This window comes from Grammomys surdaster, unplaced genomic scaffold, assembly GCF_004785775.1.
Source record: "Grammomys surdaster isolate TR1022 unplaced genomic scaffold, NIH_TR_1.0 344, whole genome shotgun sequence".
NCBI lineage: Eukaryota > Metazoa > Chordata > Mammalia > Rodentia > Muridae > Grammomys > Grammomys surdaster.
In genome coordinates, this window is record NW_021604763.1 from 1,917,668 (window position 1) to 1,931,095 (window position 13,428).

A 13,428-nucleotide genomic window follows, 5' to 3' on the forward strand; every position below is an offset into this window, starting at 1 on the left:
CCTGTCCTACAGAGTCCTTAGAATTCTACACTAACCTAGTGTGAGCAGGATGGCCAGGGAACGGGAGACTTTCTCTGGAGAAGGGATCTCAAGAATTTACAGCAGTTGCAAAGTCCAGGGGACCTTTGGCAATCCCTTCTGATGGTCTTTATACCTTGTGTGTCAATATCTAATGCGGTCTTATTCTGTATAGCTAGTGGAGACCCTCTGGACCAAAAGGCTGTCTGCCTTCACAGGGGACCAAGAACAGATACCAAGCATATGTGCTAGCAACACAAGGAAAGTGGGAACAACAGACCTTCAAGATGAAAGAAGAAGAAGAAGAAGAATGTGGTCAGAGTCCACTGTGGGTCATAGCTATCTATACACCTGCTTGGTGGCCCACCCACAGAGTGGGAGCCAGGACCTTCCTGGCAGTTTCCCTATTTATTCTCCTCTACTTTCTCCTTTCCTGGGATCATCCCATCAGACAAGGTCCCATTTGGACCTTGCTACTTCCCTTCAGGGTCAAGTTTAGGGTCTGTACAGAAAACTACTTTGTACCTTGGCCGCCTCCACCATCTTGGCGGTGGCATCAGCAAGGATCTTGGCAGCACTCAGGAGCTTTCTAGAGTTTTCCAGATCACTCTCCCCCTCAGCATCGGCCTTGATAGCATTGACCAGGTCTGAGGTGGCTTGGGCCAGGATGCGGGCCTGTCGTACCATCTCCCCTACAACACAGGAGAGCCTCACGTCAGAAAGCCAAAGGCACTGAAAGAGGATGGGGGGAGGAGGGGAGGAGGGGAGGAGCAAACAATGTAGTCTGGGCTTTCAGCGACAGAGAAGGGGCTGGCAAAGTCCTGTGAGGCCCAGGTTTCTGGGTTAAGATCTCGGAGGACAGGTCTCCCGGTGAGTTCTCATGAGAGGAAGGGTAGTTTCCAGCTAGTACCTCTAGTACATATCTTGAGAGGATGAGGCAGTCTTCTTTGAATGATTTGGAGTAAGAAGTTGAAATGGAGAAGGCTACTTTACCCCTTCTTCTTCCTTGTTTTCAAGCCCAGCTAGCTCTTAACCATGCAACGTGGCACCTCTTACTGTGCATAACTTGGTATCTTTTTTAAATGCTCCAAAGAAAACAGAACAAGGCTTATACTTCTGCTTTACCAATAGGGAAGTGGAGGCTCTAGACTGAACAATGAGTGACACAGCTAGAAAGGCCACTATGCTGATCCTGAGAGGCTGGGTGGCCAGGTCTGTAAGGCAAATGTCCAACAGCTTAGGGTACCCACCCTGGGGCTTTTGTCTTCCTGGAGGCGAGTACTCTTACCAGCATCGCCCATGGAGCTGAAGATATTTTCAGTGACAGTGAGGATGGTATCAGTGGCTTGGTCATACCGGCCGGCAGGCCCAGCCCCCGTGGCATGGGCCTTTACATGCTGCAGCAGCTCATTGAGGGCCTGGGTGACAGCCGTGGCTGCTGCTCCTACCCCTCGCAACAGCTGTCCATCTTCTGTAGCTGCTTGAGAGGCAGATACACAGCCCTCCACAGCTTTGGCCACCAGTCGTCCGGCCTCCACCAGCTGTTCTTGGCAGACAGGTGAGCTGATCGTAGGTGCTACCACCTATGAGGAAAGAGTTTCAGACATGTAGGCAGCAGAAAGAAGCTGTGAGACGGGTCTCTGTGGTTTTCATAGTAGTCACTGGGATGGATGACAAGGCCTCAAGAGTCAGAGATAAAATGAGAGGTTTGTGTGCCTATGTTGGTAATATTATTCAGAGGCACAGGATACAGTAAATCTGGGCTCACCTTGGTACAGGCCACCAGTTGGGAAGTGGACAGGGCACACTGTGTAGCTGCAGCAATAACTTGGGTCTGAAGCCCTGAATCCTCTGTGCGCTGGGCTACACTCTTGGCCTTGAGAACCAGGGCAGCCGCAGCACTTGCCACTGCTTTTGCTAGCTGCATTAGAACATCCTATGAGAAAGAAAGCAGCCAGTAAGATCTGAGACTGAGCTTAGGATCCATGGACACTTCTCAAGGCTTAAGCTGCTTCATTATTCCCATTGACTCCAATCAGAGGACAGTATATGCACAAGCATTTAGAACCTATCCCAAGCCCCACTACCTTGAGCACCCAGAAGGAGAGACACTCACCGAGAACAAACCCTCACCAACAGAAATAGAATCTATACCAAAGGGAGAGATGCATGAGGCGGATACACTCGAACAGTGAGGGGGAGGAGGAGCAGGTAGTACAACGGGACGAGTGCTTCATGTCTCTGAGCTGCTCAACCTCAGTGTGCAAGGAGTCATCTGCTGTTTGTGGAGGAAGACCCTGTCCTACCCTATCTGATCTCTTTTCTTCAACCCTGTCAAGTCTAGGCCCCCACCCCCATCTCCCATCATGTCTGTTCCCCTAGGAGGCTGAGGAAGAGGTGTGGAAGCGAGTGTATGCGGCTCAGAGAGGACCAAGCTGGGAAGGCCCAGGCCAGAGACCGTTACCGTAGGGGAATCGGGGGAAGATGGAGCCCCAGCCCCTCTGGGTACACACATCTGTATGGGAAATCCAGGGTGAAAAGTCAGCTGAGGCAACTTGCCTAGGGTGGGGGAAGGGAAGGGGACAGCTAGAGGAAAATCATCCTCAGTGTGGCAGGGGTGTCTTGAGATAGCTTAAAGCTGGGGCCATGACTATGTGCAGGGAAGCCAGGGCTAAGAACATCATCAATAAGTGCCAAATTGAACCAGGAGATTATATTTGCATTCAAGAGTTATGAACTCTCACCCCATGGGACTAGGAGTTCTCAGTATCGTATCTGGAAACATGACTGGGCTGGTTTGGATGGGTCAATTCACAGAAAGAGGGACTAAGGTCTAGATTTTGGATCAGAGATCATCTCCTAAGAGTGGGGGCTCTGGGAGCTGGGTTTATCACAAACCTGGAAGTGGGGGTCAGTGTCACTCTCCCCGATTTGCTGCAACAGCTCCCCACTGGCCTGGCCCACGTTCCCAGCTGCCTGTAGCAGGTTCTGACGGGGCTGTGGAGAGTGGACACCTGTCAGAAGCTGCTTGATGCTGGCCATGTGCCCACAGGTCTCACTAGCTCCTGGGTCACACTTCCTTCTTGGGGTGGAACCCTGTGTCCACCCTCACCACAGCCCTGTGGCCTCTGACCTCAGCACTGGCGGGCTGAGCACTGCGAAGCAGTTCTGACACTGCCCCTGCAAGTCCCTTTGCTGCTTGCAGAAGGGGCCGGCCATTGCCACCTTCATCCTCCAGCAGGGCAGCCAACAACTTCACCCCACGGGACATCTCCGTCAGGTTGGAAGAGATGGTGGTGACCGCACAGCCCACTGCGGTATAGTCTGTCTCTGCAGGATCTCCTAAAGACAGAAAGCAGAGGAAGATGCTGAGATGGAGCAGGGAGGAAGCACCATTGCAGTTACAGACAGACACACCCACAACCTGCCACAGCGAGTAAAGACAGTTGCACATGGAGCACATCACACACTAGGTGTGCACACCTGCTCTCCCCCGCTTCACACATACTCAGGTTGGCATCCAGCCTACCTGCTGTCAGGTTTACCACGGAGGCAGTGCCAGCTGTGATGGCATCTACCTGGGAATGGATCTCATGCTTTGATTCATCCATCTTGTTCTTACGCCAAGCTTTGGAGGCCTGAGAGGCAAAGGCAAAACCTTAAGAGTTTGCTCTGGTTTAGTTACCTCTCTACTCCTTAGAGTCCCAGCTTGACACCACTTGGCTTCTTCTCTACCCTATACTCACAGCATCCTGGCCAAGAGGGGGTAGAGTATCAAAGTCATCAAGAGTAGCCTGGGCAGCCTGCACAGCCTGCATGCTGGAGTTAATGGTTCCAGTGAGCGCCTGCTGGGCTGAAGTCTAAAAGATAGGGAGAAGAGTAACAGAGATGAGAATGGAACATTTAGAAGAAGCAAAGATGAAGTAAGAGGCTGGGGAGGGGAGTATAAAAGATTGCTTACTCCTGACACTTAGGACAGGGATCTGTGTGCCATGGCAGAGGTGAGAGCATTCTTACCAAAGGTGGCATGTGTCCTCGGTGCATCTGGCCACTGGTTATCTGTTGCTGGGCAGGTGGCATGCTGCCCACTTGGAAATTCTCAGGACCAGAGGCTCCAGAGCGCATTATGGCTGGGAGAGCCACAGAGCCGTGCTCCACTTTCCCCACTCGGTTATACTGCTGCTGAAGGACTGTCGACCTGGAGACACGACAAACAACTACAATGCCTCTGCAGTCCTAGGACCTAGGGCAGTGGTTCTCAACCTTCCTAATACTGTGAGCCTTTAATACAGTTCCTCGTGTTGGGGTTACCATACCAAAACCATATCCCAACCATAACCCCAATGCCCAACCACAAAATTATTTCATTGCCAGTTCCTGTAATACTGCTACTGTCATAAATGGAAACGTACTTTCCAGGTTATATGATATGTGATACAGGTTGGGAACTGTTGATCTAGAGGTTAACAAAGTCTTGTTATAGCCTGAGCTTAGTGAAAGAACCAAGTGCTGGAGGCATGGTTCAGCAGGTAACAGCACCTGCTGCTCTTGCAAGGACCAGGGTTTAGTTCCCAGAACTCCCTTCAGACAGCTTCCGACCACTGTTCCTCGGCACAGGGAACTCCAGTTCCAAGGGACCCAACTCCTGTTCTGACCCGAATGTGCTCAAACTGTTCTAAGATGTGCAACACCCAGTGATTCCGTGCAGTCAAGCCTTACTTTCCCTACTCAATGAACAGCATCAGCCCAACTCCCCTTCCTACTTTTTGGGAGACACTGAGTCCTCCAACATAGTAGACTCTTCATCTCCCTCCAGCCCAAAATGGTCCTTGCTTTTTTTCTGTAAGAAGAAAAAAGGAAGAAGAGTTGAAGCCATTAAATAAGAGGCAGTCAGCCATTTTCTAGAACCTAGGTCCTGTTTTCCGAGGACTGGCTTAGGGAGCAGAGGGCCCGTGGGCTCAGGCTGGGTGGAAGCACTCACCTTCTTAAGGATGATATCGATGTAGCCAGCAATGAGCTGCGCGATCTGCTCGCCTTCGGTCGTCTGTACTGAGTAGTAGCCGTCCTGGTAGTCTCCAAAGTCCTAGAGTGACAGGGTGGGGACTGAGCAGGAGACAAGCATCCACCCAGTGTGGAAACGGGGAAGAGGAAAGGCACAAAGTCCACTTGATGTAAACAACGTCCACGCCACCAGTCCACTAGGAAACCAGCCCACTGCCCCTCAACTGTCGGTCTCTCTTAGATTTGTTTATTTTATGTGAGTACACTGTGGCTGTCTTCAGACACACCAGAAGAAGGCATCAGATCCCATTACAAATGGTTGTGAGCCACCATGTGGTTGCCATCTCTCCAGCCCAACCTTTTGTTTATTTATCTCCCTCTTTAGAGGGGATATTTTGCTTGAGTAGTGACCTTTCTGCTAGTCCCCCCCCCTCCCCGACAGGGTTTCTCTGTGTAGCCCTGGCTGTCCTGGAACTCACTCTGTAGCCCAGGCTGTCCTGGAACTCAGAAATCTGCCTGCCTCTGCCTCCCAAGTGCTGGGATTAAAGGCGTGCGCCACCACTGCTCGGCTCTGCTAGTTTTATAGACATGTTATTTAGACTCTTGCCTCCTCCCCAGAGGGTACAACTGGGAAGCCATCAGCATATTTATTAAATGACCATCCCTGAAGGTTGGCAAAAAGATCCAAAGTGGGAAGACAGCATCTCTCATTTCGATTTTCACTATCTGGTACTCTATCAAGTTGATATCAGTTTTCAATTCATAACCTCAGAACTATAAAACCAGAGGGAAAGAACAACCACAAATAGCCAATGCTGAAAGAAGGGAGACTTGTCTATTAGCTTCTCCTTACAAGTCATGGAACCCCAGCACTGGTTACAGCTATGTTCTGTCTACTCCCTTTATTAGCTTCTTTTTGATACTAAATAGCCCTGGATGGTCTGATCCTCACTCTTTGGTCCAGCCTAGTCTCAAATGCACAGCAAACCCCTTTGTCTCAGAATGCTAAGTGCTGGGATTATACACATGACTATGTCCAACTTGCTTTTCTTTCTTTCCCTTTTTTTTTTATACTTTTACTCATTTTTTGTAGTACTAGGGACTGAATTCCCATCTTTACATATTCTAGGAAGTGCTTTATTGCTAAGGAACCCCCGTGGTAGTTTGAATGAGATACCTCCCCATCCACACCCCTACCCCACAGTCTCAGGCATTTGAACACTTGAACATTTAAACATTTGTTTGGGGATGCTTAGAAGGTATGTTCTTGCTGGAGAAAGTATGCCGTTGGGGGCAAGCTTTGTCAACTCAAGACTTTTAAGCATTCCCAGTTTGCTCTTTGCTTCCTACTTGCAGTTTAAAATGGGAGGTCTCAGCTGTTCCTGCCTCCATGCCTGCCTGCTGCCCCACTTCCCACTCTGTGATGGGCTCTCATCCCACTGCGATCATAAACCCTTCATCTGTAAGCTACCTTAGTCACATGTTTTATCACGGCAATAGAAAGGTAACTCTCCAAGCTCTGCTGAATTTAAAGAGTGTCAGTCACCCAGCCATTTCCACTCCATTCATTCTGTAGGAGCTTCTCCATCTCCTCTAACTTCCACTTCCTACAATAGCTACTAACTCTTTGTTCTGGAGTCATAGTCAATGCACCGTACCCTAAAGGAGGGGGGAAAGACCTTTGTACTTGTTCTTCTTGAACAACCCCAAAGCCCTTTCCCACTGGAATCCCAGCACCCACCAGAGTGAAGCTCTTGGGAGAGGCAGCCCAGCGTTTGATGTTGGTGAGGCTCCATTCCTGGATCACTTCCTTGGTCTTCTCATCCACACGCATCACACATTCCTTAGTGATGCCCAACAGCCTGGGCACTAGTTTATTCTTCCCCTTCATTTTTTCCTGTGAGACGGAGGTTGGAATTGGTGTTATAGGTTAAAGATCAAATATAAGGGGAATGCTCAGATCAGTTTTGGACCACAAGGTGAGGTGGCCAGGAGGGCTAAACGACTGTGCTTACGGGCAGGCCCTGGACAAAGCTCTACTATGGACAGAAAGGCATAAGCTGGGGAAAGGAGGGAGCGATGGCAATGGGGGACTGACAACAGACAGGATGTACATGGTCAGAAGAAGCCATGATGGGAAAGACTGAGGCCGAGCCAAGGAGTTCAGGGAGACAGGAAAGGGCAAGAATTAGACATAAGGAAGGCCATAAGAGCACTTGGGAGGCAGAGGCAGGCGGTGGATTTCTGAGTTCGAGGCCAGCCTGGTCTACAGAGTGAGTTCCAGGACAGCCAGGGCTACATAGAGAAACCCTGTCTTGAAAAACCAAAAAATAAAATTAAAAAAAAAAAAAAAGAAAAAAAAAAGGAAGGCCATAAGAAAAGACAGGACTCACCTTGACTAGGAAGAAGGAGACACCATAAGTCTTGAGGGAACGGGCCAGCTTCACATAGCGTACCTTGGCCTCAATTTCGCTCATCTGCCCACAATTCTTGTGTGCCTTCAAGTAGGAAATGGGGAAAGTTAGCCATGTGGAGATAGTACTGCACTGAAGGAGTCCCGCTAGGATGTTAACTGTACTGACAGAGTATTACGCGCACACAGAAGGGTTCAGAAAGGCATGAGATGAGGAGCTGCAACGTAGGCTGGCTAAGGAGCAGAAGCAACAATGGAAGAAATGCGGTTAGGGAACTTGCAGACGTTTTGCAGATGGGACTAGAGTTAAGAAGTAGGGGAGGGTCTAGGACCGTCAGAGTTCAAAAGAGAAGGTCTTTTGGGCTGAGTATTCAGAGTGGGGATAACACTTTACATGTGGACAAAGATTACATTTCACAGTTATTTCAGCTGTAATAGCTCAGTGATGCTCCTATCTGGCTTCCACAGAGTAAAGGCAAGGAAAATACTAAGTTGAGCCAAGCATGGTAACTCATATCCACAATCCCGACTCTCAGGAGGCTGAGCTAAGAGGACTGCTGTGAATTGGAGACCAGCCTGGGCCTCAAAGTGAGATCCAGTCTCAAATAAAAAGCAAAACCCAAAGTGGAAATTCCACAGCAAAACTGCGGATGGGCCAGGACTAAAATCCACATCCTCTGCTTTCTTTGCATAAGACAGGTAAGAGAACAGCTTGGAGGGCAGAAGCGAGGTGAGCAGAGATGGAGGAGGTAGGATCCACTTAGCCAGGAGAATCAAGCAGCCAAGCTCCCAGGTCATCCCAGACACTTTCCCCTCCCCCATTCACCTGAAAGATCTTACGCTCTCCCTTCTGCTTCACATACTCCTTGGGCAGGAAGTCCTTCAGGCTACACCAGAAAAGGGAGGGTCAGCATGGAGTGGATAGCATCAGGGGCTTGTGGGCCATGAACTGTGGGCCTGGAGGTTTGAGGAAATGTCTAGGACAGTATCATCTCTGAGAAAGACCGAGGAAACTGGTCTACACTGGCTTCTGAAAGAGTGGGAACTCAACAGGAGCTCCTGAGTGACCTGTGCCTTCTGTGGGAAGGGGACTGAGGACACTTAAATTGGAGGCTTAGTTTTTCTGAGAAAGAGAGGGAGCCAAGAGGAGAGAAAGCTCCTACGAGGATGACCATGCACTTAGAAAACTAAGACAGTCTTATTAAAGTCTTTGGATCCTGAGAAATACCCGTGAATGAGATTTGGGGACCCTTTAAATCTAATGTTCCCCACAAGGAAAATGTCCTGTTTTACTTTGGCTAATAGAGCAAATTCCTCAGAGAATCTAAAACAAACAAAGCAAGTTACAGGGGAAAGGGCAGAGACACTGAACACTCCCACTCTGACAGGGCCAGTGAGGAGACAAAGGACGATGGTGGCTGAAAGGGTGATGACCCGTGGGTGTCAACCCTTAAACCTGGGAAGAGGAAGTAAGGGAAGAAGGATTGGGGTGCAGACGGGTCCATTGTGTCACTGTGGGAAGGGGGTCCCAAGCCATAACAGGGTATGGGACGTGGGTCACTTACTCAAGGAAGCCAGCCTTGTGCTTTTGTTCATTGTGAGGTCCAAACTGGATCTGGCATTGGAAGCCTGCAAATTCACAGGCCTTGTCAAAGGAGACAGGGTGGGAGCCATTCAGGATGTCATCTCTTGCCTGGAGAACACAGAAGGGAACAGTGTATGGGTGCAGGGATATCCCTGTTAACTATGGCCTGCCCCCACCTCACCCGAGCCAACTCTTCTCCATACCTGCACATAGAGAAGGTTCAGTTGTACAGGGTCACGGGAATCCACATTCTGGTCTGAGTAGAAGAACTTTCTCCGCAGCAGCAATGTCTCATGCTCTTCCACTCCCTGTTCCCTCAGTGTCCGCCCATGGTCTAGCCAGTTCACTGGAACACAGAGCATAGGACCCTTTGCACCAAACCCGCATGGCCCCTTGCTGCCTAGTGTCTGGGTTTTTTACTTCTCCAGTGTCTGCCTTTCTTCATGGAAGTGTAAGTCCCATGATTCAGAGTAAATACGAAATAAATGGCTGCCCTTCCTCTCCCTTCCATTTCCCAGGATGCGTCTACTGCTTACACTCATCGTCTGTGTGCAACTTCTGCTTTAGTTTCTCCATCTTCTTCTCATCTCGCAACAGGGTCTTGTCTTTTCTTAGGGTCCCTGTCCCCTCATCCTTCTTTTCTTCCATCAGCTCTCGAACCAGTGAATACTCATCATGGTTGGTGATACCTAGGGAAAAGGGATGGTTTGCTAACTCCCTGACCACCAGTCTTTTGACAAGAGTTGGAAACTCCTGCCCTAGGCCTTTGTCCTACCAAGACCCCTTACCAATTCGGGCACAGATAGTCATGAGCATGTCTGTGACAGTCTTGGAGTCATCCACCATGATAGTCTTCACAGTTCCATCTAGCATCCGGATCTTGAGGGGTCTCTGCTTTTTTCTGTACTCCATGGTGTCCTGTTGGGGCAGGGAGAGGTGCTCGGGGCCTATTTAAACTAGCTCCCTTTACACAGCCAAGGAAAAGGAAGTAAATGGAAGACTATGGTGTTTCATCCAAAAGGAGGGCATTTTGCCTGCCTGTGTCAGAAAGCCACATGGGCGCACAGGGGTGTGCTGGCCTGCTATGTGACAAGCCCAGGGTTGGGGAAAGAAACTAGTATGAGGAAGTGAAAGGAGGGGCAGAGACCCACATGGGTGCTGGAAACAAGTGAGACAGCATGCAGAGGATGTGGGTGATCAATGATGGACTTACTTACCCCATTTCGGAGCATGTAGTAGTCCAAAGCTTTCCCAGCTTCTAGCCAGATACCTTTTTTGGGGTCATCATCTGACAGAAACAGCCCAAAGTCGCTGGCTAAAAGAGATGGTAGATCACCTTAGATTTATAAAAACTTCACTGTGGCCAAACAGCTATACTTCTGGCTTTGCATATTATTTTCTCCCATGACCTTGGACTTAAAGAGGAAAGGAAACCTTGGAGCATAGGCCTGAGAGGTGAGGAACTTAGAACACAATGAGGACACTGCTCAAGACCCAGAGAATGAGGGATGGAGGATTCCTGGCCCCCACCACCAGTAGTCAAACTCACGAGGGCCAGCCAGGGCCTCTGGGATCCGCTCACGAATCATGCGGCAGGCGTCATACACCATGGTAGATGGCTCAAATTGCATCGTCTTCACCACATTCCCAATGCTTATCTTCAGCGAAAGCGCAACCATGGTGGCAGCTTCTGCTCTTTGGCCTGGCGATACCTGGCCAGTAGCATCAGAGCATTAGAATATAGTCTCACTGGAGTGCCTTAGGGTCCCAGAGAGAGGATTTTTAAGGGAATCACCATGACAGAAAATAACAGTAAACTGTTCTGTCCTATTTAATAATTTCAAAAGGTGAAAGACTACTTACATCAAATGGACCAGTCTAGACAATTTAAGACATCCCAGCAAGAAGCTAGTCTCCAGAGTACAATAGCAGGCCTGAAATGCAGTGTCACCTGAGGACACTGTCCTGCCTGCACCACTGGAATTTGTGCCTCTCTGGTTCCAAGTGCCTTGGGCCTCTTGTTTCTGCTCACCTCTTTCCCAACCCCGCCTCTGCCTTAGTTTTTATGTTTTTTTTTTTTTTTTTTTTTTACTTTTCCGGGGTCAGTTTTTTCCTTTTCTTTGTCTCCATTCTGTCCTGGGATTTCAGAGCACTATTCTGACTCATCGTGTGACCTTCCCTCTTACAGCTTTTGCCTTCTTCTTAGCAAAATGCAGCATCCCAGGGGCTCCTGGATCCTGTAAACTGCCTGTGGCTAGCATGTCAGAAAGACCTACTTTTGTCCCTGCTTTCTTACAACCCGAATGGTACATGTAGGGCTTCCCAATGAGCTGTGCAGCCACAGTAGACTTATGATTCTCTGTCCAGAGACCTCAGGAATGACCTAACTACTTGTTGGAGAGGAGAAAGTTTCAAGGCAAGAAAGATAAACACCGCAGACACTGAGACTCAAGGCTTATTGCAGTCTCTTGTATTCTTCTTCATCATGGCCCTCCCAGACTGCCCCCCACCTTAACTAGGTACCAGATGACGCTTCAGAGCAGCTCAGCATTTGCAAAGCCAAGCCCATTTTCCTCTACCTTTCAGCCACCATGAGCAGCTGGTGGTATACAGGCCCAAGAAGACAGGTCTGCCCAACAGCTGATGATGTGATCCAGTGTGGTACACAACTAGGTGTCTCTTAACTAAAGAGAGGGATGCAGTCTCCCCATTCCCCACCTGACAAACGGCAAGTCCAAGGGGGTAAGCAGGACTAGAGGAAAGACTAGGAAACAGGCAGTGTCCTGTTTCTGTATCACAATACAGAAGGCATGTGAGAACCAGGTAAATTAGGAAGGGGCAGAGGAAAAGGAGACTGGAAAAGATGGAGTGGGAAAGCCTTGATAGAAACCAGACCCAGATGTCGGAAATACCAGGATCAATGACTAGAAGAAAATTTCTGCCGTATACACAGTTCAGGATTACAAAGAAAAGCATAGCTTGCTCTCTCCATCTTTACCCCAAATAAGAGGACCTCCCAGTGCCCTTGGTCCCAGCTCTCTGCCCACTCCTTACTCCTAGGGAACCTTTCCAGCAGCAGAACAGACCTGACTGTGGAGAGTGAGGGCTGGTCAGAGAAGCACGGGTCCAAGGAACCAGAACAGGACTGAAGGACTTCAGCCTAAGCTGAAACTGCATGTGTGCCCCTCCGCCCCCATTTCCTCCGGACATATGGATACCCACTTCTTCCTCTGGTAAGATCCCGATAAGAGAGTTGAGTCATGCCTGTCCTCCTCCAGGCTGAGTAGCTATCTATTCAATTAATTGAGAGTGAAGGAAGTCAAAGAAATGGACATGGAGTTGGGACTGGCAGTGGCAAAGAACAAGAACCCTGGGACTATGAGTAGAAGCTACCTGCTCCCTGTCAGGATCTGAAAACCCGGTCGGTCCCTTTTTATCATGTTTTATGAAGAGCAACAACACCCCCTCCATGTCCCCTTCCCAGAGAACTCCTCCGCCCTCAATACATTCCTGAGATGCATTCCAGAGGCGTTGGGCAATTGGAGGGAGGGGGGTGTGGAGGACAGGAGGTCAAATCCCAGCAAGGAATGGAATGCAAGTATACTAGGGCTCAGGAATGTTGGGGTACATGGAGAGTATCATCAGTGCAGGTACCTACAGGGATGAACCACAGAGAGACAGGGAGTTACAGGGACAAAGGGAGAGAGAAAGCTATAGACAGATTCAGAATCTAAGAAGGCTGGGGGAATAACACTCAGTCTGTTACCAAATTTGGCCTCTGAGTCCTCAACCGCTGGGAGGGGGAGGGGTTTGTGGGTGAGACTGACATATCCGGCCTCGGGCTGCTGGAGGCTCATTTCGGGCTGGACTGGGCAGCTGAAGGGCTGGATCTGACTTCCTCCAACACAGGGTCTGTCTTCATAACCATACATGTATTCTCATTCTTCACCAAGGCCCCTTAGCTCATACTCAGGACTCTTTTCCCACAGAACTGCCTGTGCTGTCTCTATACGGATCCTGCCTGGGTTTCACAGCCCCTACAAAGATCTATCTTTTGTACGAAGCACATGCACACACAGCTTCTTCGCTGGCTCCCGGCATCTCTCCTCCATTATGCGTGCCTTTTCCCTCCATGCATTCTGTATGGCCCATGGTAGGAAGGCCCTAGGCCACACTTTCAGTAGCCAGGAAGCACGAAGAGTAAGACTAGACTTTGCTATCTGTAGGTTGCCAGCCTTCCAGGTGGGTGGAAAAGCTAAATACAGAGTTACAACAGAGGCAGGCTGTGAAAGGAGCCAAAACGTACACTCAGAAAAGAGGTCCCTGTAGGCTAGGGAAGGGGGACGAAGGATCCATGAGAGTTATCATTTGAAGTTAGAATTTCAAAAACATAAAGATAATAAGAAGTAAC

At 49.4% G+C, this 13,428-nt stretch overlaps 1 protein-coding gene across 2 annotated transcripts in view; it reads right to left on the reverse strand.

Moving 5' to 3' along the window:
* Tln1 (talin 1) overlaps positions 1-13,428 on the reverse strand; it is a 31,308-nt gene that overhangs the window by 14,590 nt on the left and 3,290 nt on the right. Inside the window, exons 2-21 of one of the 2 annotated variants that reach the window (XM_028779076.1) lie at positions 10,567-10,729; positions 10,235-10,332; positions 9,806-9,935; positions 9,554-9,706; positions 9,221-9,363; positions 8,998-9,125; positions 8,259-8,319; positions 7,413-7,517; positions 6,761-6,916; positions 5,000-5,101; positions 4,782-4,858; positions 4,036-4,216; positions 3,765-3,878; positions 3,548-3,656; positions 3,152-3,360; positions 2,917-3,015; positions 2,483-2,533; positions 1,787-1,954; positions 1,307-1,601; positions 544-710 (exon numbers count right to left, since the gene is read on the reverse strand). In XM_028779076.1, the coding sequence (XP_028634909.1) occupies positions 544-710; positions 1,307-1,601; positions 1,787-1,954; positions 2,483-2,533; positions 2,917-3,015; positions 3,152-3,360; positions 3,548-3,656; positions 3,765-3,878; positions 4,036-4,216; positions 4,782-4,858; positions 5,000-5,101; positions 6,761-6,916; positions 7,413-7,517; positions 8,259-8,319; positions 8,998-9,125; positions 9,221-9,363; positions 9,554-9,706; positions 9,806-9,935; positions 10,235-10,332; positions 10,567-10,696 (2,676 nt within the window). In that variant the 5' untranslated portion in view covers positions 10,697-10,729. The remainder of the gene's footprint in view (positions 1-543; positions 711-1,306; positions 1,602-1,786; positions 1,955-2,482; positions 2,534-2,916; positions 3,016-3,151; positions 3,361-3,547; positions 3,657-3,764; positions 3,879-4,035; positions 4,217-4,781; positions 4,859-4,999; positions 5,102-6,760; positions 6,917-7,412; positions 7,518-8,258; positions 8,320-8,997; positions 9,126-9,220; positions 9,364-9,553; positions 9,707-9,805; positions 9,936-10,234; positions 10,333-10,566; positions 10,730-13,428) is intronic. The other variant, XM_028779077.1, reaches the window with a different exon arrangement.